This window comes from Uloborus diversus, chromosome 6 (assembly GCF_026930045.1).
Source record: "Uloborus diversus isolate 005 chromosome 6, Udiv.v.3.1, whole genome shotgun sequence".
NCBI lineage: Eukaryota > Metazoa > Arthropoda > Arachnida > Araneae > Uloboridae > Uloborus > Uloborus diversus.
The window spans coordinates 46403390-46428458 of record NC_072736.1 but is presented as its reverse complement, the minus strand read 5'-3'; the positions used below and the strand labels follow the sequence as shown (position 1 = coordinate 46428458).

At 32.0% G+C, this 25069-nt stretch overlaps 1 protein-coding gene across 2 annotated transcripts in view; it reads right to left on the bottom strand.

Annotated features, from left to right (window-relative positions):
* The window catches only part of LOC129223814 (tyrosine-protein kinase transmembrane receptor ROR2-like), a 264925-nt gene that overhangs the window by 40579 nt on the left and 199277 nt on the right, over positions 1-25069 (bottom strand). For both annotated transcript variants that reach the window (XM_054858172.1, XM_054858173.1), the window contains exon 4: positions 19531-19830. In XM_054858172.1, the coding sequence (XP_054714147.1) occupies positions 19531-19830 (300 nt within the window). The remainder of the gene's footprint in view (positions 1-19530; positions 19831-25069) is intronic.

The window sequence follows — 25069 nt, the reverse complement described above, 5'->3', positions numbered from 1 at the left end:
AGAAAATGATAAAGTTATATTTACACAAGTCAATAAACGAAGGAAAGAAAACATCAGCTTTGCCGTCCTTTTAAATGTGTTGGCAAAATATTAATTTGCTAGTTAGACACAAATATTTTCCTAATGTCTCGGAAAAATTTTTGATCATTCCAGCTGTAAGTTATGCAAACTTTTAGAGGTTTATTGTGCTATACTCGTATGCTACACAAATGTCTTCTCAAATCCTTCATTGCTAGAATTGAATTTTATATATCAATGTTATCTACGAAAAATCTATTCGCAGACATTTTTTTTTACTTTTGCATATAATTTTATCCCATTTTAGGTTGCACTGCATTAAATTTTTAAAGCATTAGGAAAACTTTTCAAAATATCAGATTAAACGAGAGTTGCTAGATTTTCATTTTCTTAAAAGGCAAGACGTGGATTTCAGATAACATAGTTTGATTTAGTTTATTTCCAGTGAAATGTTTAAATCTTTTACCATTCCAGTAAAGCTAAATAAATACGAGTTTTTGGACTATAAATAATAACAGAACTCTGACGAACCAAATATTTGATCATTGCAATGGAATTGTAGATTTTATTATATTTTAATTACTAAGAAAATAATCATTACGAGCTGTGTTCACATTTCTTAATTTTAAAAATCACCTTTTTCTTTGAATAATATCATTTTTTTCCTATTCTTAAAATGCTTAGAAAAATTGCCTTGCCAAATTTTTATATAAACTGGAGTATAAACGACACTTGGTGTAAAGTAGTTGCCACCATTGTTGGTGTTGATATACACTAAAACTTTTTACAGTGTACCTGTCATCATAAAAAATATAGATAAAAAAGTTATACTTATCCAGTTTAAAGTCAGTACATTTGTTTATAAAACATATAGAAATAACTGATTAAATTAATAGACTCATTAATTTCCATCATTAAAAATAGGTTTGTAAAATTATACTTATCTGATTAAAATAGAAATTCTAAGTTAGCACAATGTCAAAAAATTATAAATAAATACATCAATTAATCCTTGACCCGCTTTGCCCAAAAGCACGTTTTTTTATTTCAATAATTCGAACCTTAAATAAATAATTAAAAACAAAGCGAAATTACTGATCGTAGTTTGTTGGTGGACAGCGTCAGAATAACGTAGTATTATTGACAATAAAAAAAAAAGCTGGCCTTCGACTGATCACAAGTTACAAAACTTCATTTTTTTTTTAGAAATGTATCATTTTTTTTAATTTTAAGCTTGGTTGCGCCATGCCGCTTCACTACTGATTCGCTGGGACTGATTAAACCTCGGGGGTGTTCATGCAAACACGACATACGTATGCATCGCCGCTTACACACTATGGGGGGAGCATACGAAGGCCTACCTTTCTTTAGAAATGTATCTTTTTGTTCTTTTTCGGCAAATATTGATAAATGATTAAAAAACATTGGAGATAGTATTGTGATATTGTAATTATTATTATTTTTAAATCTTTTTTTGATGATATCTAAAGTTGCTTTTCATTAACAGTAAAAGTGTATACATTCAGGTAGAAAAGAGTGGCCAAAAGCCGGTAGGTTTTCGAAGAACGCTCGAAAATTGTAGTTTTTGGATTTGTATCGCAACAATTTAGATTTTATTTCCTGACAGGGTTCTTGAACTTTAAAATAAAAAGTGATTTTTTGCATTACATCAAACCCAGTATTTATTTATTATCAAACTTTACAAACATTGGAAAAACCCGCTTTGCCCTACCAAAGAGCCCAAAGCGGGTAAGCTTAACTAATTGTGACACTTGCCAATTAAATATGAAGTTATAAATGATTGAAATAATTGACTAGCTACCTGACATTATAAAAACAATGTATAAAAAAATGTACTTATCTAATTTAAAGTCAGCACATTTGTTTATAAAACATAAAGAAATACCTGATTAAATTAATAGACTCATTAATTGCTATCCTAAAAAATAACTTTTTAAAGTTATACTTATCCCAGTGAAATAGAAAATCTAAGTCAGCACATGAGTCAAGAAATTATTAATAAATATATGATTAAATCCTATACCAGCATTGCCCAACCCGCTTTGCCGGAAGGTACGTTTTTTATCTCAATAATTATAACCTTAAATCTAAAATAGAAACAAACGAGATGACTATCGTAGTTTGTAGGTGGATGGTGTCAGAATAATGTAATATTAGTGAGAAAAAAAAAGCTCGTCTTCGACTAATCCAAAAGTTACAAAACTTAATTTTTTTTAGAAATGTATCATTTTTTTTTTTTTTCATTTTAAGCCTGGTTGCGTCATGCTGCTTTCCTGGGACTGATTAAAACTCTGGGGTGTTTGGGTAAAAACGACATACGTATGCATCCCACTGACACACCATGCGGGGCACACGAAGACCTACCCGCTTTGGGCCACCCTCGCGTCCCATCCTTTGCATGCGCCAGAAAAAAGGTTTTCCTCTCTACAATAATATCTGTAATACAGAGACAGAAGGACGCAAGTCCTAAAATTGCGATTTTCTGTTTATTAGTGCATTTATGTAGACACCTATTCCGCAACGAGCCATGAGAACTTAATTATTTTAAAAATATCTTTTTCAATTTTTTAACATGGTTAAAAGAGCGCGCGTCCCATCCTTTGCATGCGCCAAAAAAAAGTTTTTCCCCTCTACAATAAAATCTGTAATACAGAGACAGAAGGACGTAAGTCCAAAAATTGCGATTTTCTGTTTATTAGTGCATTCAGGTAGACGCCTTTTCCGTATAGAGCCATGAGAACGTAATTATTAAAAAATATATATTTTTCAATTTTTTAACAGGGTTAAAACAGCGCGTTTCTCATCCTTTTTGCATGCATCTGTTTTCCTCTCTACTGTAAAATTATCATAATGTGATTTACGTTCCTCTGGATATGAGGTACATATATTACAGTTCTATGTTAGCCTAATACAAAGTTTCTATGCTTACATACACAAGTAATATGTGCTTTAGTATTTTAGAAAATACTCAGTAATTGCATAACAGCTCTGAAATCTCTATGATCACTAAAGTAGCCGAAAAGAAGTAGCTTCATAGCTATAAAATAAGGAAAAAATAAAAATAAAATGGGACGTCAAGTGGTCTTTAAAGTTTTAGGTTTTTAGAACTTATTGCACTGCATTGAATTTAATCCTTTTAAAATACAGATTTTTAAAAAGCTGATTTTTAGCCTTATTTTTATTTAGACATATGCTTTGATATTTCAAGCGAAATTAACATTTTTGAAAAAACATCGCTCAACTTTTGCACACACAACTTATTTGCTTTCAGATAAAATTTCACTCATTAAAATACAAATTCGTATTTTCATCATTTTGAGTTTTACGAAAACAAGTTTAACCTTAGTTGGAACTCAGATATAAAAGTGCGCTTCCTTATAATAAACTATGATAGCCTAAGTACTTCTTTAAAATTCTAACACCAAGCATTTTTTCCCCTTCTTCTTAAGATTCCAAATTCAAAGCATTGAATGTGCAGAAAAAGTGACTTTAATGACTAAGAAAACTCAAGTTTTTAAACCAAACTAAATGTTTTTTTTTTTTTTTTGTAAATATTTGAATTTAGTCATTAAAGCAACCTGATATGATTCATTTACGTCTCTGACAGCACATTATATCATTTTAAAGTTTAGACCCAAATATAAAACCTTTATTGAAAGAATATTTTTCCGGTACGTTGTTTTAACTAACCAATTCATCATTTCTGGAAGCATTTCTGGCAAATTCGGATTAAAATTAAAGTTTATTTTAAAAACAATTTTACGTCAAATTACTAAATATTAGAAAATTCTAACGTATAATTTTGAATTTCTCTACTCTGTTTTGTACGGTACAGTTTGCTGTAAATTAGAGCCATGATTAATTTTACATATCAAAATCTCACATGATTATCACAGAAACATGAAGTGATATGTGCATGCCTCACTTGCCAAATCGATTAATTCCAGAAAACAAGAAGTAGAGAACAGTTATAAAGAAGATGCTATTATATCCATAGAATAGTAAATAAGACCTCGTGTTACATTTTCTACCATTACATGGTCAGAAATGTACTGAACCAAAACTTCAATATAAATTCACTTGCTAAGTACTGATTATGCACTGCTAAAGCAGAAATGAGGTTTTTTTTTTTTTTAAGTGGAGTTAATCGAGTTGGAAACTGAGACATCCATGGGTAAGTTCACTATTTCTAAAGTTTCGCTGATAAGAAGAAACTCGCCTGAAATGCTTCATGAAATACTACATAATAAGAGGGATTTTCAAAGGTGACGTTTCAAATGTTTCCAGGGCCGGATTATCGTCTATTTACACCTCAGGCCAGCTTCCAGATTACGGCCCACCTCACATATCCAAAGTCTGTAGAAATAATATCTTCCTCCACTCTCCCAGCCTCTTGTTTTTCTCAGAGACATAGCAGCGTCCGGTGGCAAGTGAATGTACAAGTTGCAATCAATTCTAGTTGAATTTGTCTTCTCCATATACTCTAGCACGCCACAGTCCTGTTTTTTATGTATTTGTTTTTATAACGAGCTATTTTTTATCCGTGATGTGCGCCTTTTGGCCTGCGCCCCTAGGCCAGTGCCCAATGGGCAATCCGGGCCTGCATGTTTCATCGAAGAACAAAATATGACCTCCATCACAAAGACTCAATAACTGCTTTCGAATAAGACGACCGCTTAACCAGGATAGTCCCATTACTAAAACCAAAACAATAAATATGTGATTAGATAAAAGTCATTCTACGATCAATTGCCTGGCCGTGTCCAACGTAACCGAATTTTGAGGCTGGTCAAAAATCAGCAGCTTAAGTTGAAATTCTAAAAGAATGTTTGTACGAATTCGTCAACTCAAGTTTCTGCCAATTAACTAAAAGCGTTAAAAGAATTAATGGACACTAACCATTGATGTCATTAACCCGTCATGTGATCATACGCCTGGGTAACATTTTTTCTTATTCCAATGTGACCCGTCTTCTGCGTTGATGCTAGCTACTGAGACAGTAATCAATATGTTTGTTTTGGTTTTACATAGGCAAGTTCGTAAACGATAAATGCTTATTTTTCTTCTATTTATCAATGCGTCATCTTATTATCTTTTTATTTATTCATTCATCCATTTATTCACATATTCATTTGATAAAGAATATTTTTTAGAATCGAATACAAAATATTTCATAACAAAAGTGCTTCAATTTTTTTTTTGCCCTATGAAAAAATAAATGTGAAAATGTTGCACTTTTTTAGGCACAAATTTACCGAAAAAAATAATAAATAATGTTTCAATGCAAATTTTATTATACAATGCATTGTTCTTTCTTTATGTACTGTAAACTTCAAGACACTTTTCCAATTTGTTCATTTTGAAAAACAACTTTATCCTAACTATTTCACTTTGCACCACATTCCCCTACTTGCAAATTGATTGTAAACCACATTTTCTATTGACAAATTACCCTAAACCTCAATAGGTGAGTCCCCTCAAAAATCTTTTTCCAACTACAACTTAGTCATTAAATGATGCTGAAAATAAAAACAAGGCTTCCGGCTTAAGGCAATAAATACTGTTAACAGACTTCGTAAAAATCCTTTGATATTTTGGCTATCAATACACATAAGCAATACTTTAACTTCCGTGCATATCTTAATAGCAAAACAAGACATAAAATATCGCTTTCTGCTGCGCGGATGAAAAAGCATTCGAATGCAAAAGTAATGTGTCTATTATATTTGCATAATATCTAAAAGCTAAAAAAAATGCAGACAGTTTCTTTAACGTTCTACACCAGAGCCTAAAGGCAAAAAATAAGAAAATGACTTCTTTGATCTTCTTTTTATACCATCAGAAAAATGTCTTAGCAAACAGGAAGCAAATGGGAAGAAGTTCTTATAGGACGTATATTTGCTCGTTGCTTTCAGTTTCTTTTTTTCCTTTACATTGTATTAAACAAATACGTGTATGAAGATGAATTGAATTCAAAAAATAATAATGAATGAAAATGTTAACTTTATCTGCTTTGAGTTTCAAATTAATGTGGATACACCGGAAATTCCATGACTTCAAGTTTAAAATACATTTCACGTGATTGTTAATAGTTCAAATGATTCAAAACCTTATTTTTGTTTGAAAATCAGTTTTATGTTATGTAAAAAAAATGTTTTTTAGTTTCGAGTGTTCATTTTTTACACAATAATTGATTTTGATTTCAGTGCTATAATTAATAAAATCTATAAATAATTTTATCGCGTCATAGCTGTTTCATTTTGTTTTCTGGTCACACAATTTTATTAAAACATGAAAAACTGAAAAATATTTTTTACAGTTGAAAGAAGTGTGTCTCTAAACGTCATATTTCAAACAATTTTATGCATGAGCATGAGTATATATTTAGGAATCATAACGAAACATGTTTTTACAAAGAAAGAAAACAGTTAAGTTGACAGAAAATTTATGTTAGAAAAATCCTTTTGGAAATTGAATAATGGGTATTACCAAATAGTTTTAATCACAATAAAGTTTAAATAAGCGGTTGAAATGCTTCCTTGGTTTCTTTGATTCGCACGAATGTTATTGGAATATGAGTAAGAAATGTTAAATCTAACTGAGCGTTAACAGAAATGGCAAAAAATCCTATTCAAACAAATGATTGTTTTTTGCTTAGAATGTCAATCTGAAAAAGTACAAACAGCTATTTGAAAACTGATTTGCATGTCACGGCATGCGAAGAAATAATCTTTTTTCTCAAAATGGCCTACACTTCCAAAACAAATGATTTAAACTAAATAATTCTGAGAAACCATTCCAATGTTCATAGTTTAAAAGAAATTCATTTTAGATAAGAGCAAAATGGCTCTTCTCTCCCAAGCTCAATCTTTAAAAAAAAAAAAAAAAAAAACTCTTCTAAGGCTGTTAGACGGATATGAAAATGAAATACGTTTCAACTTTTCTATTTCTCGACTGAACAGTTTATTAAAATTGAAAGAGACGTCTTTCATATGAAATGAGTCTTTTAACTTGGATTCAATTGCTCTGGAGCCAAAGCGTTTCATTTTCTTTCAGAAATACGAGTTCAGCGCAGCGAGAAATATTTTCGATCTTTCCAATAACAGACCTAAATACAATTTATACACTGAAAATTAGATTTAGCCTTTCTATGGAAAAATCTGTCTTCAATAGCACTTCATATACTTTAAGGAAAAAAGTTATTTCAGTTTGTACGAGAAATGCGATAGATTTTACATGTTAATAAAGTAAACAGTTTTATTTGTTTTAGTATTAGAAAGTCATCATTATGATTTCAGCATTTTGGATTATATCTGTTGTTCTAGCAAATCTAACATGATATTGTTGTAAAGGTTAAGCAGATAATAATCACAGTATTACAAGGCTGCCAGGTTAGGTTTGCCCCAACTATAGGAGAGGCTAAGCTCTCAGTGCTCGGACCAGTTGGTATTATATGGGACAGGTAAAATAAACATGCTTTCAGAAATTTAGCTCTAAAAATATATTAATTAATCATTAAAAAGCAAAAGACTTGACGAAAAAAACTGCTAATACAGTACAATTTTTTAAACTAGGCACTCGATAAGTTGCCCGAAACCAGGAAATTCGGCTACAGCTTGGCAATGCGATAAAACACTACTTGAAAGTCATGTAGCGAGCATTTCCTATAACCCGAACTCGGGCCTATTTTCAATCCACATTTACCCGCGATATCGGAACTCTGCTGTATTTATATCTGATAACTTCGAATGTTTAAAGCCAGTTACTTAGATTGTATTTTTTAAAGAACTAAAAGAAAAACCAAGTGAGAATTCGGTAATGGGAGTTTGAGTCGAGAGTTTTTCGAAGGTATGGTTTAAAGGATGTGGTGGTTAGGGCACTTAAAAAAATTAATTCAAAGTTAAATGTTTTGAAAATTAAAGATTTCCCTCACTCCATGTTGTTTTGTTTTTTTTTTTCATTCTATTAACTTGAGTGACTAAATATAGTACTTTTGACTGATGTAAACAACCCCATCAAATTGGTATGTATCTTTCATGATTTGAAAATTCAAACTAATTTTGCGTTTCGATAGATAGAGAGAAAGATAGCATTTTGAACACAAGCGAAAAAATTTAATCTTCCCGGAAATTTTATTAAGTCAATTTATAATTAAAATAAAAGCTGTACAAAACTTTACTAGTTCGAAACTTTAAGAAAAATCTACATAAATCTGGGAGAGGTTGAAAAAATGCTGATTTTGCACCTCTTCACGCATTCAAAAAATTCTAACCCCTCCCAGGAAAAACTTCTGAGTGCGCCACTGTTCTACTCTCATATTTTCATTTTTTGTTTAATTGCATTATTACGTTTACAAATTTATCAAAGTTCAAAAATTTCTTCCATCTTTTTCTTGCCTTCTTGATGTGGTAAAAATGTACACACATCGGGGAAAAGCTGCAGCTACTCCGTGGTCCATTTTGTAAACAAACGAAGCGGATTTCACAATGACAGTTGAAAAGTGCGTGAACGCTCTTGACATCTTTGCGCGCAAAAGACTCGCCCGAGAGTGTGTACGCCTCTCTCGTTCCCTTGCTAATCTCTCCCTCGCTAATCTCTCGGCCAGAAAAAAAACCTCTCGTGCTCTCGAGGGAGAATGTGGAGCAACCGTTACAATTCTTCGTACAGAGCGTGATAAAGTAAGACGATGTACAAAACACTAAACTTGCATTTTAAAAGGTATAAGTCGAGATCCATGCATACTCAACTCCTCATATCAATACTCTATAAATACGGTTGTATTTAAAAAATGGTAATTTTGTAGTTGGTACAAAAGATGCTGAATAAGTAGGCTTATTTCGCGCGCAGTTAATGGATTTCATAATGCTGCTAAATAAGTTTGAGTTGCAAAGTCCCTATACTGTTGAAAAAAATCCTGAATTTTACGGTAAAAATTATTGGCATACATGTTGCCAGTATTTTTTGCCGCAAAATCCCGGTAAAATTTTACGATTGAATAAACGAGATTTTAAAAAACACAATATGCAAGCAGCAAGATCGATCTCGGGACCTTCGTATTGGCAAACAGCTTTTCTGACCACCATACAGTTGGGAAACATGGAATGAAGAGAAATACGGAGTTATTTGCTTCGCACTGAAAGGTACGCGGTGTATCAACTGGCGCTGTAATTGTTATTTTCTTCGGTACAATTCACAGCAATTTTTTTCTGTACTGTAAACACTCCATTTTACAGTAATATTCACCACAAAAGTTTGCCAAATTTTTAACAGCGCACTGATGTGGTATAACTGAATGCTTTCTCGTTCACGGAAATATTGTCGATCTTAAACGATTTGATGCAGTAATAAGGGATAGTCAACTTAGGTAACTTTAATAGGGTCTGGTGGGGGAAAGTGGTCAATGGGGTAAAGTGGTCATACGTCAAATAAATGACTATAGCTTGGAAATAAATGTTCGAATGAATGTGAAAATTTTATTTTAGGTTCGGGGAGTTAGAAACTACATTTTGAATACAAAATTTCCAAAACTGGCAAAATTTTATTTGGTAAAAAAAATTATTTGTGTAAATATGAAAATTTTAAAAATCTAAACACCTTTTTTAACTTCTTTGGGAAATTTTGTTTGTTAGAATTATGAACAGATTAACGGCACAGGAAGTTTCCTACATGTCTTAAGATCGCTTACTCATTAGCAGTTAGTTGAATATATTTTAGATCAGTTTTTAGAACAATTTCAGTAAGATGGGGTAAAGTGGTCATAATATTAGGCTTAACGAATATTGTTCTTCTAATGTCACTTAATAGTTATGTATAAGGTATTAAATATTAATTTCACTTAATATGTATTGTTTTTACCGTAAATGGGGTTAAATATACGAGTACATACGTATGCATACGCATATACTCATGCAGGCGCGTATATAAACGTATTCACATAAATGCACCAATAAATACGTATATGGGTATCTGCGATATGGGTATTTTTTATCTATGCAGATATACATTCGACTATACAAGTATATACTTGCTTTTACTCGTATGTATACGAACACTTATATACTCAGGTAGATACGTGTATACACGTATGTACTCGAGTAGACACTTACATACAAGCATATGACATACAAGTATACAGGGTTAGTTTAAACTCTTGGGAAAAATTTTAACAGATGTTAGAGGGGAGGATAAGAAGCAAGAATCACAAGGAACATATGGTCACAAACACCCCCAAAGCAGAATACTTTAGGATGTTCTGCAACGTAAAATCATTTGACTAAAATTGTTCTGCAAGTACTTCAAGCATTGTACGCGAAAAAACGTGACGTTTTCCACAAATTGGGTGCCAAAAATCAAAATAGTTTCACATAGGAGTTTTTTTCTTTTTCAAACTGGACTGTTGCTACTTATTTCTGTGGAAATGATATATTTCCGGAAACATGACAGCTTTCAACCAAATGACTAATTAAAGAGCACTAAATTTGGAAAATCAGTTGACCATGAAAAGTATAAAATCAAAAAAACTTCAACAAGGTGTAAAACCTAAACCGAATTGAGATTCTAAAAAAATAGTTTGTTTGCTTTCTAAAATGCACAGAAAGAGCAAAGATACCAAATTTTTTTTAAAAACCCGGACCTAGGTGGCAAACGACATTTTTTTTTTTTGGTTAATTTTACATGGCATGAAGGAGCAATTAAAATAATGTAACAAAGTAAGTAAACTACTAATATAAAAAATAAATTGAGTCGAGTTTGGGTTGCATATAAACACTTCAAAACTTTCTAAGTAATTAAAATATTTTCTGGATGCAAAGGGATTGAAACTCAAACAAGACACGTAATTTCCGGCGATGGACGTGTTTCAATAATAGCATGTTTCCAAAACATTCGTGTATGGCCGAAATTGCAGTGGATGAAGATCGACTAGGAAAGTCCTACAAAGGACTTATCGAATTACACTTATCGACTTATCGAAAGGACTAATCGAATAGCTTTCCACGAATTAATCGTAATTTACGAGAATTTTAAATTTTCTTCTAATTTTAAGAAATCTGCAGAATTTTTGCAAAATTCGATCTTGAGTTGGAAGATATTTAAATCGATTATTTCAGAAAGGGCAGAAATCCAACTAATGCAACTTTTCAGGAATCAATAAAAAGGGATTATTTCATTCAGAAATGAACTAAATTCTACGAAGATTTTTGACTAATCTAGCCACAAGTAGGATCATTCCCTCACCTTAAATTACGTTTCATTTGATCACTGAAATTATTATTTTTTTAATTTGGACTTATGCCCTTTCTGCAATAAATATCCTGAAAAACTAGTTTAGAGTGATGAAAGTGTAAATCAAGTGAAACAGATTTATTATTTAAGCAGGCAACATTGTGAAGACTACGCAGGTCCTAATGATAGCATTATGACGCTGCCAGGGTGGTTTGCCAGAGTCATAGTAAATAATTAAAAGCCTAATACTATGCCAGAAAAATACAACTCATATGAAAAATTAACACACTTAAACTAGGCTAACAGTGTTTTGCTTACTAACTTCATAAGTTCATATTTATTTGTAAAATTGTTGTAGAAATTTGGTGATCACATTTTTATTCCTAATTGAATTTCAAATAGAATTTTACTTCCATTACTCAAAATATAATGCAAAAAATGAAAACCAGACAAAACTTCTGAAAAATATACGGAACTATGAATAAAAAATTTAAAGGAAGAAAAGCGTAAAAATATGTTAGAAAAAAATGGACTTAACTGTGTCAAATCATTTTTTTAGCCCGCGCCAAGGGAGGGGGGGGGGCGAAGTTCGTGATTTTTCCGGAGGGGGTCCCCGGAGGTCTGAAGTTCGGGAACCTCTGTTCTATCGAATATTTAAACATCATGAATGTTGATAATTAAAACATTTGTCGCCCAGTAGAATCTTTTTCCAAAATCTCAATTTGAGAGGTAAGTATTCCTCTTAAAAAATGAAGGGCATCTGTCTTAGCAGTTATAAATTTCATTGTTTTCAACAGATTTGAAGGTGAAAAAATATTTATGTTATTTCGGGATTTCACTTATAAGACATCGGCTTCTAAGACACATGGTTATAATATGTCATATCTGTTTAATGTTCTTTCTACTATCCTAAAATCCCGGTCGCAAAGGACAAACAATTGTCCTCCCAGAGGAAAATTATCAGCAATCTTGTTAAATTTCTTCAGTGTTATTTCTACAAAAAGTCTCCTGCATTGTTATTATTTTGACCAGCGTATATCTCACTGAAAGCATCCAGTTTTTTCGCAGTTAATAGACTGATGTTAATAGAACCTCTGAGAAATTAGCGACTTTCATTCCGATTCCGTGATTTTGAATCCCCCTCCCCCCTCAGCTGACGAACATACCATTACCCAGATTACGCTAGATCAAAAGAGTTATTTGTTTTTACTTCATTTGCCGAAAAATATAGTTATTCTATGATCTTTGCCATAGCGTCTTACTATTTCTTCCCTCACGTTTAGTGCAAAAAAGGCATAAGTCTGGAACTTATGTCCGTTCTGCACGAAACGAAAAATGTGACCCCAAAATAAAGTGCTTTGTTGTACAAGGATTGACTTTTCTGCTACACCAATCGATGCCTCTACATACAAACATGGGAAAACCAAAGCTAACTCAATTTTGAAAAAAAAATGTGACTTATGCCTTTTCTGCAATAATCGATTCGTTATGAAAGCCTACCTAGGATCTGATCTTTAAACGCGTTTTACTCGAAACTTAAAATAGTTCACTTGCATCACTTTGCTTCTCACTGCCTCATTTGTAGAAAGTTTACAGTTTCTACAGATTTTCTGCACCACAGTTTCTGCAGATTTTCGGCACCGCGGTTTTTGCAGATTTTCGGCAGAAGTTTTACTGAAATTTGCAGAATTTCTGCAGAAAATTTATCAGTCTTCCTCTCACATTTGAAAAGAATTGTTCTGCAGCTCAGGCATCTGTTCTGCGATGTACGTCGCAAATTTAGTAGTATTCTGCTTTGGGGACAAACACAATGCTGACGCGCTACATGCACGCAAAGCCAAAGACTGATGGATGCAAAACAGGTCACAAATTTGTTACACTAAGACAATTTTGCACAACACTTTAGGTCGTAAGAAAGTTTTAAAGTGATTGAAGAAATTTGCGGCCTGTAGCTGTAATACATGCATCGCAATCACAAAGCACTCTCTGTTGTAATAACGAGACTTTTGAAAATCTTTCATCCGTCACTGCGCCTTTGTTGCGATGCGTGTATTAGAACTACTACGGGCCATAACTTTTAACAAGTGCTCTAAATATTTCTTAAAAACTAAAATTTTGAGTAAAATCATCTTTGTTTAAAAAATTTGTGTGTCCTGTTTTGCATCCATGAGTTTCTGGCTTTGTGTGCATGTAGCGTGTCAACGACCATAAGCTCCTTATTATTCTTTGCTTTTTATCCTCACCTCTCACACCCCTTAGATTTTTGCCCAAGAGCTTGGATTCGCTTTGTAAGCATACGTGTATGTTAAGCGTATATACTCGTGAATACATATATGTACTGGTGTATACACGTAAATGTAAGTGTATACACCAGTACATATATGTATTTAATTGTGTTTTCAGGTATATAATTGTATTTATACGTATACATACGTATATACTCATGCTTCCATATATACATGTATATACGAGAGTAGACACGTTCAAACACGCACTAAATGCATCCACGAATTTACTCGTGTATACCCGTATATATTTATGTACAGTTATGTATACACCCACATGTACACTTGTACATATATGCGTATATACGTCTACTATACATGTATATACTCAGGTATGCACGGTATCTACTCATATATGAACGTGATTACTCATGTTTACACGACACGTACATATTCGTGAATACACGCATATATTAGTGCATATACTTGTAACCATAAAAATAACTGAAATATACAAATATTATGATTATTTAATACGGATTTGCATTTATTTTTAACTATGACCACTTTACCCCATGCTATGACCACTTTCCCCCATCCCATGGGGTAAAGTGGTCATAAATACAAAGGGAAAAGAAAGTGTTATAAAACTAATTAAATCAATATTTTTTTTCTAAACTTCAATGTACTGTGTTCTTTAATAATGCAATGTAAAATAACGACAAAAAAAGTTGAAGTGTTTAAATAATTTGTTGTATTTATTATCCACCAAAGTTGAAAACCTACGATTTTATGACCACTTTACCCCACCAGACCCTATATACTTCAGTTTTTACTTTGGGGAACTAATCTATCTGATTCTCTTCGACGCGTACATTAAATTGCCTTCATTGAAAAAGAAAAGTCTCTATTACTTTGAAATTTTTTTCTAAAAAGGTTTCTTGCTAACCGATTTTGGATGCATTAGTCAATAACGATTACAATTAGAGAAATAAATTAGTTTGGTACTGTTTTGCTGAAATCTTTATTCGATCAAACACTAATTCTTTGAAATAATGATAAAATTAATTCACATCAACAAAAATGAGAAAAAAAATCGGTTTTTAAGAAAAATAAATAGTTTGTTTTATGCTACAAATTTTAAGCTAGAAAGATGAATAAACATTATAATAAATCTGAAAATATTATGAAAGAAAGAAAAGAGACAAAAAAACGAAATTTATGATTTTGCATGGCCCGAAATGCGAATGACAAAACTACTTTTTTTTTCGTATTGAGTCAGCAAAATAACATCATTTTATAGATTTTCAAGAATAACTATTAAAAAATATATAACTTTTTGTTCTTTGTATGCAAATGTAGATGTTTAAGTTTTCGTTCAAATGTCAGATATGCAATGCAAGGAAAGGCAGATAGAGACAGAAAGAGTAAATCGTGTACTTAGAGAAGAAAATATATCATGCTGAAATGTTTGCATAATGGGGGAACCATGGAAAAATCTTTGGCTATATTCCTTGTTCTTTCCAGCATTTAAAGAAGACGATGTAGTTTTATTTCCCCCATTTATCCTCCTTTGTTTACATTTCCCTTTCCTGCCTCGTTTGCAAATGGTTTGTAAATCTTAAACCGTCCATTGTTAGACTGTTTAAAATCACAAATACTATTTGTTTATGTTGTGAGGAAAACGCTGAATATTGGTTTTATTTAGATTTCATAACTTATTCGTACCATGTTATGAATTTAAAATACTTCCTTCAAACTTAACGTCGCTGTTTTGTTAAATTGGTTGGAAAAATGGATGTCTGTGGCACACTACAAAGGCAATTTTTCATTTTAAATGCTGAAGAAAACATAGTATCAAAACTAAAAAAAAAAAACATTAAAAAATAAGAAAAAGTACTTATCGGATTTAAGAAAGTTGTAAACCCAAAACATATTTTCTAAAAAATATGCAAAACTTTAAACTTTTTTTTTTGATGATTGTATACGTGTGTTTTCCTCCAGTTTTTCTATCTATCCATCTATATATATATATATATATATATATATATATATATGAAAATGGTTGTATACGTGTGTTTTTGTGTATGTTCATTATACGAATCAACAGTTTGCATCAAATCTTTGCCAAATTCGGCACAGACGTCCTTTGATACTAAGGAATTAACATAGCGGATTTTCGCCAGAGAATCCGTGAAACGGAATGTTTACACCTATTAATAACATTGACTAATATTTTGGAATAAATAGGAACCACTATGAACTGAGGGGGAAACTCGGACTCCGCAGCTATGGCTGGGTGTGGACTCGGAGGGAAGATGACTGACTCCGACACCTACTCTTTGAATTTTAAAACCTTCGGCTCTTGTATCCCACTCCTTCACCCCAAAATCTGTTCAAGTCGAACACCGCAGCCCTCATGAGGTAATCCTTGTCGGGAAGTAATTATAGCTACCAGTATGAAGATTTTATGAGCTTTAATGAAATATCATCTTTTTCCAACTCTTTTTTCGTTTATCCGGTTGATTACCACTATCAAGAGGGAAAATACAGCATCAGGATGTCCTAATCAAGCTGACAGTATGCATTTTCTATTCTGCTTCTCGCCTGGCGTGAAGCCGTTCTTTGAGCTTTTTATGCTTACAATGGGGTCGTTTCCGAAGTTTTTAAAGTATTTTTTTTTCTGAAAGAGCGTGCTTAAAATACTAGGATTTAACCATTTTTGAAATAATTTGACAAAATTTAATATTTTTTAACAATTATTTTGATCGGTTCGCATATTGAAATTCATTTTTACACTTCCGGACATGACATCACAAGTGATGAAATGCCATTCACTGATGCCATTAGTGCACAGCGCAAATTATCATGACCTGCAAACGTGGTTGACAGCAAAGCTCAAACATTTAGCGCGCCAAAGTACATCACTTGTGACGTCATAAAGACCAAGTATTCTATCTAAAATCGGACATTTAAAAAAATAAGTAAAAATAATTGTTGGAAAAATAAAAGTTTTTAATGGCTCCATGTTTTTTTTTTTTTTTTTTTGCTTATTCCATCAATTTCTGTGACAAAAAGTTGTACTTTTGACTGAAGGAAACACCCTCATTTTAAGGTCTTGAGAAACGGATATATCTAAAAACACAACAGCGCAGTATAGCTTTTAACCAGTATTATAAATAATAATAAACTTTTTACCACGTGTTAGGATTTTTTTTTTTATTTTAATCCAAGTAATTCCAAACTCTTAGAATTCCGCGATCCATAATAATAGCAATTATCTATTACGAGCCTAAACCAAACATGTAAAAGTACCACGGCACGCATGAATAAGTGACACGAAAGTAAAACAACAAAAGGAAAAATCAGGGCAAAAAAAAACGAAAAAAAAAAAAACAGAAAACAAAATAATAATGGAAAACTTAAATGCACTTCAAACAATAAACGTTAATAAAAAACATATAAGTTACCCATTTCTGGCATGAATTTTATCAAAATTTAAAATTAAATAAACATAACGAAATTGTCATAGAATTTTAAATTAAATGTATCCACTAAATTCATAAGAAACTAAGAGCGAACCAAAAATGTAACACAGCTATCTTATAAAAATATATAAACTCCCATTTAAAAGAGAAGAATATTGCTTTCGGGATTTACTATGAAAAATCATCCATATATATCAATAAATATTGCTTTTGAATCGTAATATGAATGAATCCACTTATTTTCGACTGAATACTTTATTCAAATTGAATGCAATAGATTTCAAGAAATAGATCACAGTTAGTTTTCCGCATCGCATTTCATTTGATCAAAAGTAGAAATCATTTTTCTCGAGAGAAAAACGATTTTTTGCAGACGATAAAAACTATTTCATTCAATTCTTCTGAGTCGTTTCTTCTATTCAAAACAATGCGAGGTATGTAATTTTGTTTTATATAGATAAAATATGAATATACCGAACATTAAATACGCATAAGCGATGTGAAAGTTTTATTATGTGTTTTTGTTATTTTAATGTTGGGAAGAATTGAACAATTTATCTGAAAAGAAATGTATTTTTTTAGAAAAAAACACATAAATGTATAATAAAGCTTACATTTATGGACATTCTCTCAAACGTTTAGTTTAGATTTAATAATGACGCGTCATAATAAATTAAATTTTACATCTTGTAAAGAATTTTCTTGCGCTTAATACACAATTTGCACATTTTCGCATAAATGAAAATTTAAATGAATAATAAATAAACTTCGTACTCGGGAGACATTTTTCAGGATTTAATTGAATCAAAGCTACATTGTTGTTCTATTTGTTTCCAATCATTTCTGATCCGGTAGCAATTTAACGTTAACTTTAACGCATAACGTTAACGTAATTGCATTGATTCATGCTTGCATAATGTAACGTAATTGCATTTATCCATTTTTGCATAACGTAAAGTGTAATCACATTTATACATTTTTACATTTCGAACGAAAAAAGGGGAGCAGTTTTAGAAAGCAACATGTTTGTATTCAAATTAGTCTATGATTTGTTTGAAAAAAAAGTATATTGTTTCACTTCATTTTATTTATTTCTTTTAGCTATAAAACATTTTTGTTTCACTATAGCTAGTGTAATATGATCAGTGCGTAATTTAAAACAATTAACTACTGAAACCAGAACTGAAGAAAGCTGAAAAGAGTAAATACCAGGAGAAGATCCAGATATTTTTGAAGGATTATTTCTGTTACTTTCCTCTCCCTACTCATCTGGTTTATATATCAAAAAGAGAGGTACTCACCGCGTTTTTATCAGAAACGTATGAAATTTTGAGATGTAACCAAAGAGGAGAGAGAGAAAGAACATATTCTCTTCTTTTACGTCACCCAACGAACATATTCCCTTCTTTTACATCACCCAACGAAAATATTCCTATCTTTTAGGTCACCCAGGGTAACCTTAAACTGCATTTTTAGAACTTCAACTTCGGAAAAATTCTTAAAGGAAATTTTTCGAAACATCTTCCTCCATGGAATCATTGAAGGTCATATTAATTTCAGCTTTTGAAACTTCAGTCTCCAAAAATACAGGAGAAAAGTTTGTGAGCTCCAATTTCTTCCCCTAATGTTATTTAATGTTTTCTGCTATTGCATCTTGACAAATTAATGTAGTGAAAATTTACAGAATAAAGCCTCCGACCCTCCCCTCTTCCTAATATTTCGAAAAACTATCCAAATGAAAGGAAAAAAATTAAAATCGCTGCCAAATATTTTATAAAATTATTTACGACGTTTGTTTGATTCATTCATTGTTGGAAGTAATCGCTTTCCCTATTGGTTCAAAAGCAAGAACTGTGCTTATTCCTTACTAGTGGTACCCGCACGACTTTGCCCGTAGTTGAAAATTAATAGGTCATTCGGTTCACCTGTATATTTACAAATAATGGATGACGAATTTCTCGCCAATTGACTATGTTCATTCGCTCTCCCATTCCACGTCATGATAATTTCGTAATTTACTCGTCCATCTTATGATAATTTTGCTTCGGAAAATGTTCTTAAAATTGAAATAGAAAAAGAACAAAATCGAATTTTCGAAATATCGCTGCGAGGTGCACACCCCCATGCTACAAACTAACTTTGTGCCAAATTTCATGAAAATCAACCTAACGGTCTAGGCGCTATGCAGATCACAGAGATCCAGACATCCTACAGACATCCAGACAGAGACACTTAGAGCTTTATTATTAGTAAAGATTGGAAAAGACTTTTGCAGCTTTCTACGGAGTTCGTAAAATCCCTTTTTTAATCCACCATCAGACTTAAGAGAAAGCTTATTGCTCTTTATAGTAGTTCATTAAAAGTTGAGAATCCGCCCTCTACTGTATATAAAATGCCACAGTCTTGTTTACCGGGTTTCAGTATTTGTCTCTATGTCTTGCTGTATTTGTGTCCCCATGTTTCGTATTAAACCTGTTTGTTTATGTTCAACTGTCTGAATCTCTGCTTTACACAGCTTTTCAACATTCATAGTATAAGTTTAAATATCTACTTACCAGCTTTGACGACCAATATTCCAGTGGTTTCCACAGTATGCCAATCGTTTGAGGCTTCACATTTGTAGTACCCAGTGTCATGAATGTCCACATGATTGATCCTGAGGCGTGAACCGATTCGCCCATCGGAAACTGTGTACTTCCTGACTTCCACTTTGCCCCTCTCTTGTTCTAAAGGGGCTTCGTTCTTGTACCATCGAATTTTCGGCACAGGATCACCCCTCACTTCACAGCGCATTCTAACGTTGTCGCCCGAATCTTTAGTTAAGTTCATCAATGTTCTTTCAATAAATATAAAACCTGAAAAGATAATTTTAGTTATAATGCTAAGTGAGCTTAATTATTTTTCAGTAAAATATCAAGTTCGTTTGATATAAAAATAGTAAATTAAAACACATAAAAATGTTTCTATCTTCCCTCGCACACCAAGAAATTTATTTAGGTATTTGTTATAAGGCGCATTTATGCTGAAATTCCATTTCCTGTTAACTTATTTTCAATACTTTGTTGAAATATCATGTGACTCTATTTCTATTTCATTGGCATGTAAAGTAAGATATATCTTTTGAACTAAGTTTTCATGGAAAGAAAATTTATTTCTTCAATCTCCCAGAAGATCAGTACTACTTTCATCGCGCTCTTTCATGGAAACTGAGCCATTTCATGCAACGGAACGGGACATTCAGAGTACGTTTATTAGTAGATTTTTTTTCCTAAATACAAACAAAACAAACCAGAAAATTCATTTTTGATAGCACCAGCACAAATTAACATCTAACATTTGGCATAGGAGTTACATATAACGTTAAAAATTTTTAAAAAATGAATTTTTAAATAAAATAATTGAATTATATGGAATAAAAAGCCCGTGATGGAACGGGACTCGTATGAGTCCGGTTCCGTCACAGGCATTTTATTGCATATCATTCATTTTTTTTTTCAATATGATTAACTTTTAATGTGTTACATAGTTCCTTTGATCAATCTTTTTTGTTGCTCTTAAAAATTAAATTTCTAGCTTCTTTTACTTGTGTTTATGAAATAAAATCTACTAACAAACCTACATGTACTTCAAATGTCCTGTTCCGTAACATGGAATTGCACAACTATTACTAATTTTGTAGTTAAAAATAGTTTTTTCGATCTATGTTATTTAACATTTCGCCTCTTTTTGAAGAAAATGATAGTTAGCAAACAAAAAAAAAATGAGTGAAACTTTAATTAATTATATTTTTTTCTGATGGGACGTAATGTTGAGTAGATGCCTCAATATTAAAACAAGTATTTCTCATAAAAATAACTTTTGAGTTATAATAATGTCTCTTTGAAACACGTTTCCTGTATTTAATATCCTAAAGCTAAAGAAAAATCCAAAATAATTTAAGATATCACCATTTTGGGAGTACGTTGCAGTATGTTTTTCCTATCCCATCTAAACTCTTTTTCTCTTTCAATGTTTGGCAACAAAGTGTTGAATAATGGGGAATGATCATTTATTTAGAAAAAACGAAGAAAACAACCCTGCAAAAGAAACGGAAATGATTTTTTTCCTTCCTTTTTTTTGTCAGAAATCGTTTTACTGCAATAAAAAGATTCCGGCGTATTTTATCTGAGCTCAAAATTTTTATTTATTTCTCCCTACGGAATAATACAAACTGATTCTAGTGAGTTTTTCTACCTACTTATATGATTTACAAAAGCAATACTTTAGTTGTTTGTTTTTATCTCTTTTTATACTGAAAAGATACTTCTAAAGAAAGATGAAAGCATAATTCGTTTCTTTCTGGGAACCACGCCAGTGGAAATATCTTATTTACGAGATTTTTTATTTATAAGATTTTTTCTCTGTTATTGCGAAAAAGGAAACAGTTGGAACTCAACATCTGCGGCATAGTTAATTATTCTGGGGAAGAAAAACAAAAGCTTTAAGCTTACATCTTTCTCTCTCTCTTTTTTTTTTTTTTTGGTGGTGAATTTCAGGCGTTGTTTTCCTGTAAGGTGAGATAGATATAGTGCAAAATGATTAATATTAAAGCATTTAATTACGTTATGCAGTGAAATAATTGTTTTTTTTTTTTTTTTTTTTCAGGAAACATAGATTAGGTCGATTCGGAGTACTTTCCTATAGTTAATTCTGGATAACTACATAAAAAAAAACAAAACCCTAAAATGTTAAGTTTTATGTAATGATATTTAGTTGATAAAACTTATACACACTCCATATTTGTTATGTTTTATTATTTGTTTGCTTTGGAGGCATTTAAAGTTTTCTTTCTCGTAAACATAACCTTTGAAAGAACTTTCTTTGTGGATGCTGTCTTAATACTCTTTATGAACGAAGGAAATGATTTTTAAATTAAAAAAAATAATAACTACCACATTAACACTAAAGACAACACATACACGGAACATAAAGTAAATACTACATAGAACTTCCATTTGACCCAGTGGTTGGGAAAAAGACATTTTTTTAGTTGTGATCAGAGGGGGCCCGGGCCCCCTCACCTTTTTCAGAAGACAATAATTTGAAATTTTTTATTCATTTTCCCTTTTTTTGTGCGTACGTGATTGAAATTTAAAAAAAAAAAGATTTAACCGTATTTTCCTGCATATAATCGACAGATTATCTGTTAAAAAGTATAAAATTAATGAGGTGCTGATTATCTGTGCGTGCGTGTTTGAGCTCCCCCCCCCCCCTCAAAACCAATGTATTGAACCTCAATATTTACAACAGTATTCGCAGAGACCTTTATTCTACCTGTATGCTCTTATTTTCACATAGCTTGAATGTTCTTACGTGATTCAGGAAATGTAAAATAAAAAACATACAGTAATTTGCACAAGATTACACCGTTTGCTCCTTTCTTGACTCTTTGTCTTCAAGTAATTAGCGTACTATAGCGACAATTTAAAGAAGCAATCGTTATTTTTTAGATTATTTTTATATTTGTTTTGAATATACCTTAAAAGGTATTACTTCTTCACGATTTTAATTTAGTTGCTAAAATGAATTTGACTTCAGTAATTTAACAAAAAAATAATCAAGAAAGTTTAAATACTAAAAAAAAAAAAAATTTTTTAATTATTTTTTTTTCAAAAACCAAGGGGGGGGGGTAAGTGTACCCATGATAGTCCGGGCCCCCTCATTTTTTCAAGGCACGAGCCGCCACTGGTTGTGATCGAAAACGAAAACTAATTTATTATCCCAAACTCTGTTCCCCTTAAATATAGTTAACTGCAAATAATACTACTTTTTTCAAAATGTATATTGATTGGTTGTTGAGTGATTTAGTTTTATTTTGATTCTAAAGTTTTAATTTATTTACATCACATTTTCGGCAACCGGAAAAGGAAGAAAATTCGGAATATTTAAATATTTTAAAGAAAAAAAAAGAAATGTGCAGAGAATTTCATTATTAACCAAAATTATTTACTTATGAGAACATTTTATTACTTACTTTTTTTCCAAGTACATTTGTTTATTTATTTATTTAAATTTTTGGCAACATAAATTAAAAGGTACTTTAGTTTTTTTTCCCAAAAAGAAAGAAGTGAAGACAATTTTTTAAAATCAAATGTACTTGATTTGATGTGTTTTTGTTATTTATTTATTTAGACCCAAAAAAATAACTTTTATTTAAAAAAATACATTGACTGTTTTGTCGATGTATTTCTTGCATTGCATTATGTATTTGCGAAGGTGCGCGCTTTATTTTTTGCTTAGTTATTTTTTGCGTCTCCATTTTTCAGAAAAGAGCGGCATATTTTGCTTTTAGAATTCAGTTTTAAATGTTAAAACGCTATGTTTGACATAAATTGCTTAGTCTAATTGTCTTAGCTAATTAAAAGAATATTGATCAGGTACCAGAAAGTCTATTTTTATAACGGGAAAGCTGACTCGGGTAGTTCTCGACGGAATTTCTTCTTAAATTTTTAAGAGAAAATAAGAGAGAGCAGATGCTCTGCGCGGGTTTGGACATTAGTATGGTCAGTTTAAATTTATTGTATACTCGCCGCCTGCGGCGACCAGCTGGTTCGCCTTCTTACGCCATTCGCCTTTTATGCAAGCAGCCACCTACGGCAGCTGTTTGGCTAACTTTACCTTTTTACTTAGCGTTTGCCGCCTTCGGTGGTTGTTTAAATAAATTTGGCAGCAGTATTAATCAATCCATCTCTATCTTTTTTTTTGTGCCATTCACATTTTTATGGCAAGATTGACGCCTTCGGCGGCTATCTACCTTTACGATCCACCTCTATTTATTTTAACCTCCCCGCCCATTTCATAATAAAAACAAAGATCACTCAAAAAACCGCTTTCTTTATTTAACTCGAGCAAAAAAAAAAGTTATCTCCAAAATTCCCTGTAGTGTGCAAAAAGTAGCGTTTGACAAAGAAAAGAAAATCTCGCTGTTTTTATTGAATTAAATGCGCACAACTATGAAATGTTTCGTTTTATAGATACAGCAAAACGTCCAGCTTGGGGGTAGGGGGGGTGGAAAAATAAATAAATGCAATCCCTAAATAAAACAAAAAAAAAGAAAAAAAAAGCAAGCGCTGCCGGAAAAACACGTGGTCATCACGTTATAAAATGTAGAAGTAAGCTATATAGTAACAAAAAAGATTAAAAGTGTTTGCGATTAAGATTCCGTCGTAAATATCGAATCGAAATCCAAGTAGTGACGTCAGAGGCATAAAGGAATGAAGAACCTTTTTTCGACCGATGCGTGGAAAGACATGATGTGTTCAGCCTTAAAAAAATGTAAAAAAAAAACTATTGCTTATTCTTAAGAACTTTTTTCTTCTGAAGAGGGCGAAATGTTTTTACTATTACCAACTTAAATTTTAGAAATGAGGCTTTGATACTTCTCGCAGGATGATATTAGAAAAAAATAAAACCCGGGAAAAACTGCAAATTAAAGGTTTTTTCAAAAATTCGTAAAAAATACAAAAATTGCCCTGTCTTCAATTTTTTTTCATTCATCATATTTAAAATTAAACTTCCTACACTACAGTACAAAAAATATTTGTGTGATGCGATTGGTTCGGGGTCTGTGAGGTAAAAAGTACTAAAAAGTGCAAAAAAAAACACATAAAACATTAAATAACTTTTTTTTCTAGTTAACCCATTCTTTGCCCCGGCCGATACAGGATCGGCCGCGCAGTTTGTGTTAATACTGCCCCGGCCGATTCAGGCTCGTCGCAAGAAAATGGTTCCTAACTGCCTTCGACGAACCTGTGTCGTCACGGCGTTTCTAGCAGTTTTTGCCTCGGCCGAACATGTGTCGGCGATCCTTCCAGGGGCAGAACCCTGTTACTGCGCTTCTCTGTTGGGTTCTGGTGCTTTTAGGGGAGCGGTAATCAAGTTCCTTTCCTTAGACAAAAGGGATGTAACTTACAGTATTTCACGAAACTTGTTGTAATTTATTTTATTTTACTAAGATATTAACCTTTCAAGTACTCCTGGATGGGACACGTATAATGCTTCAAATAATCAGGCATTATATTTTTATCTTTTCATGGAAGCTTTGTTTCTTAGCAT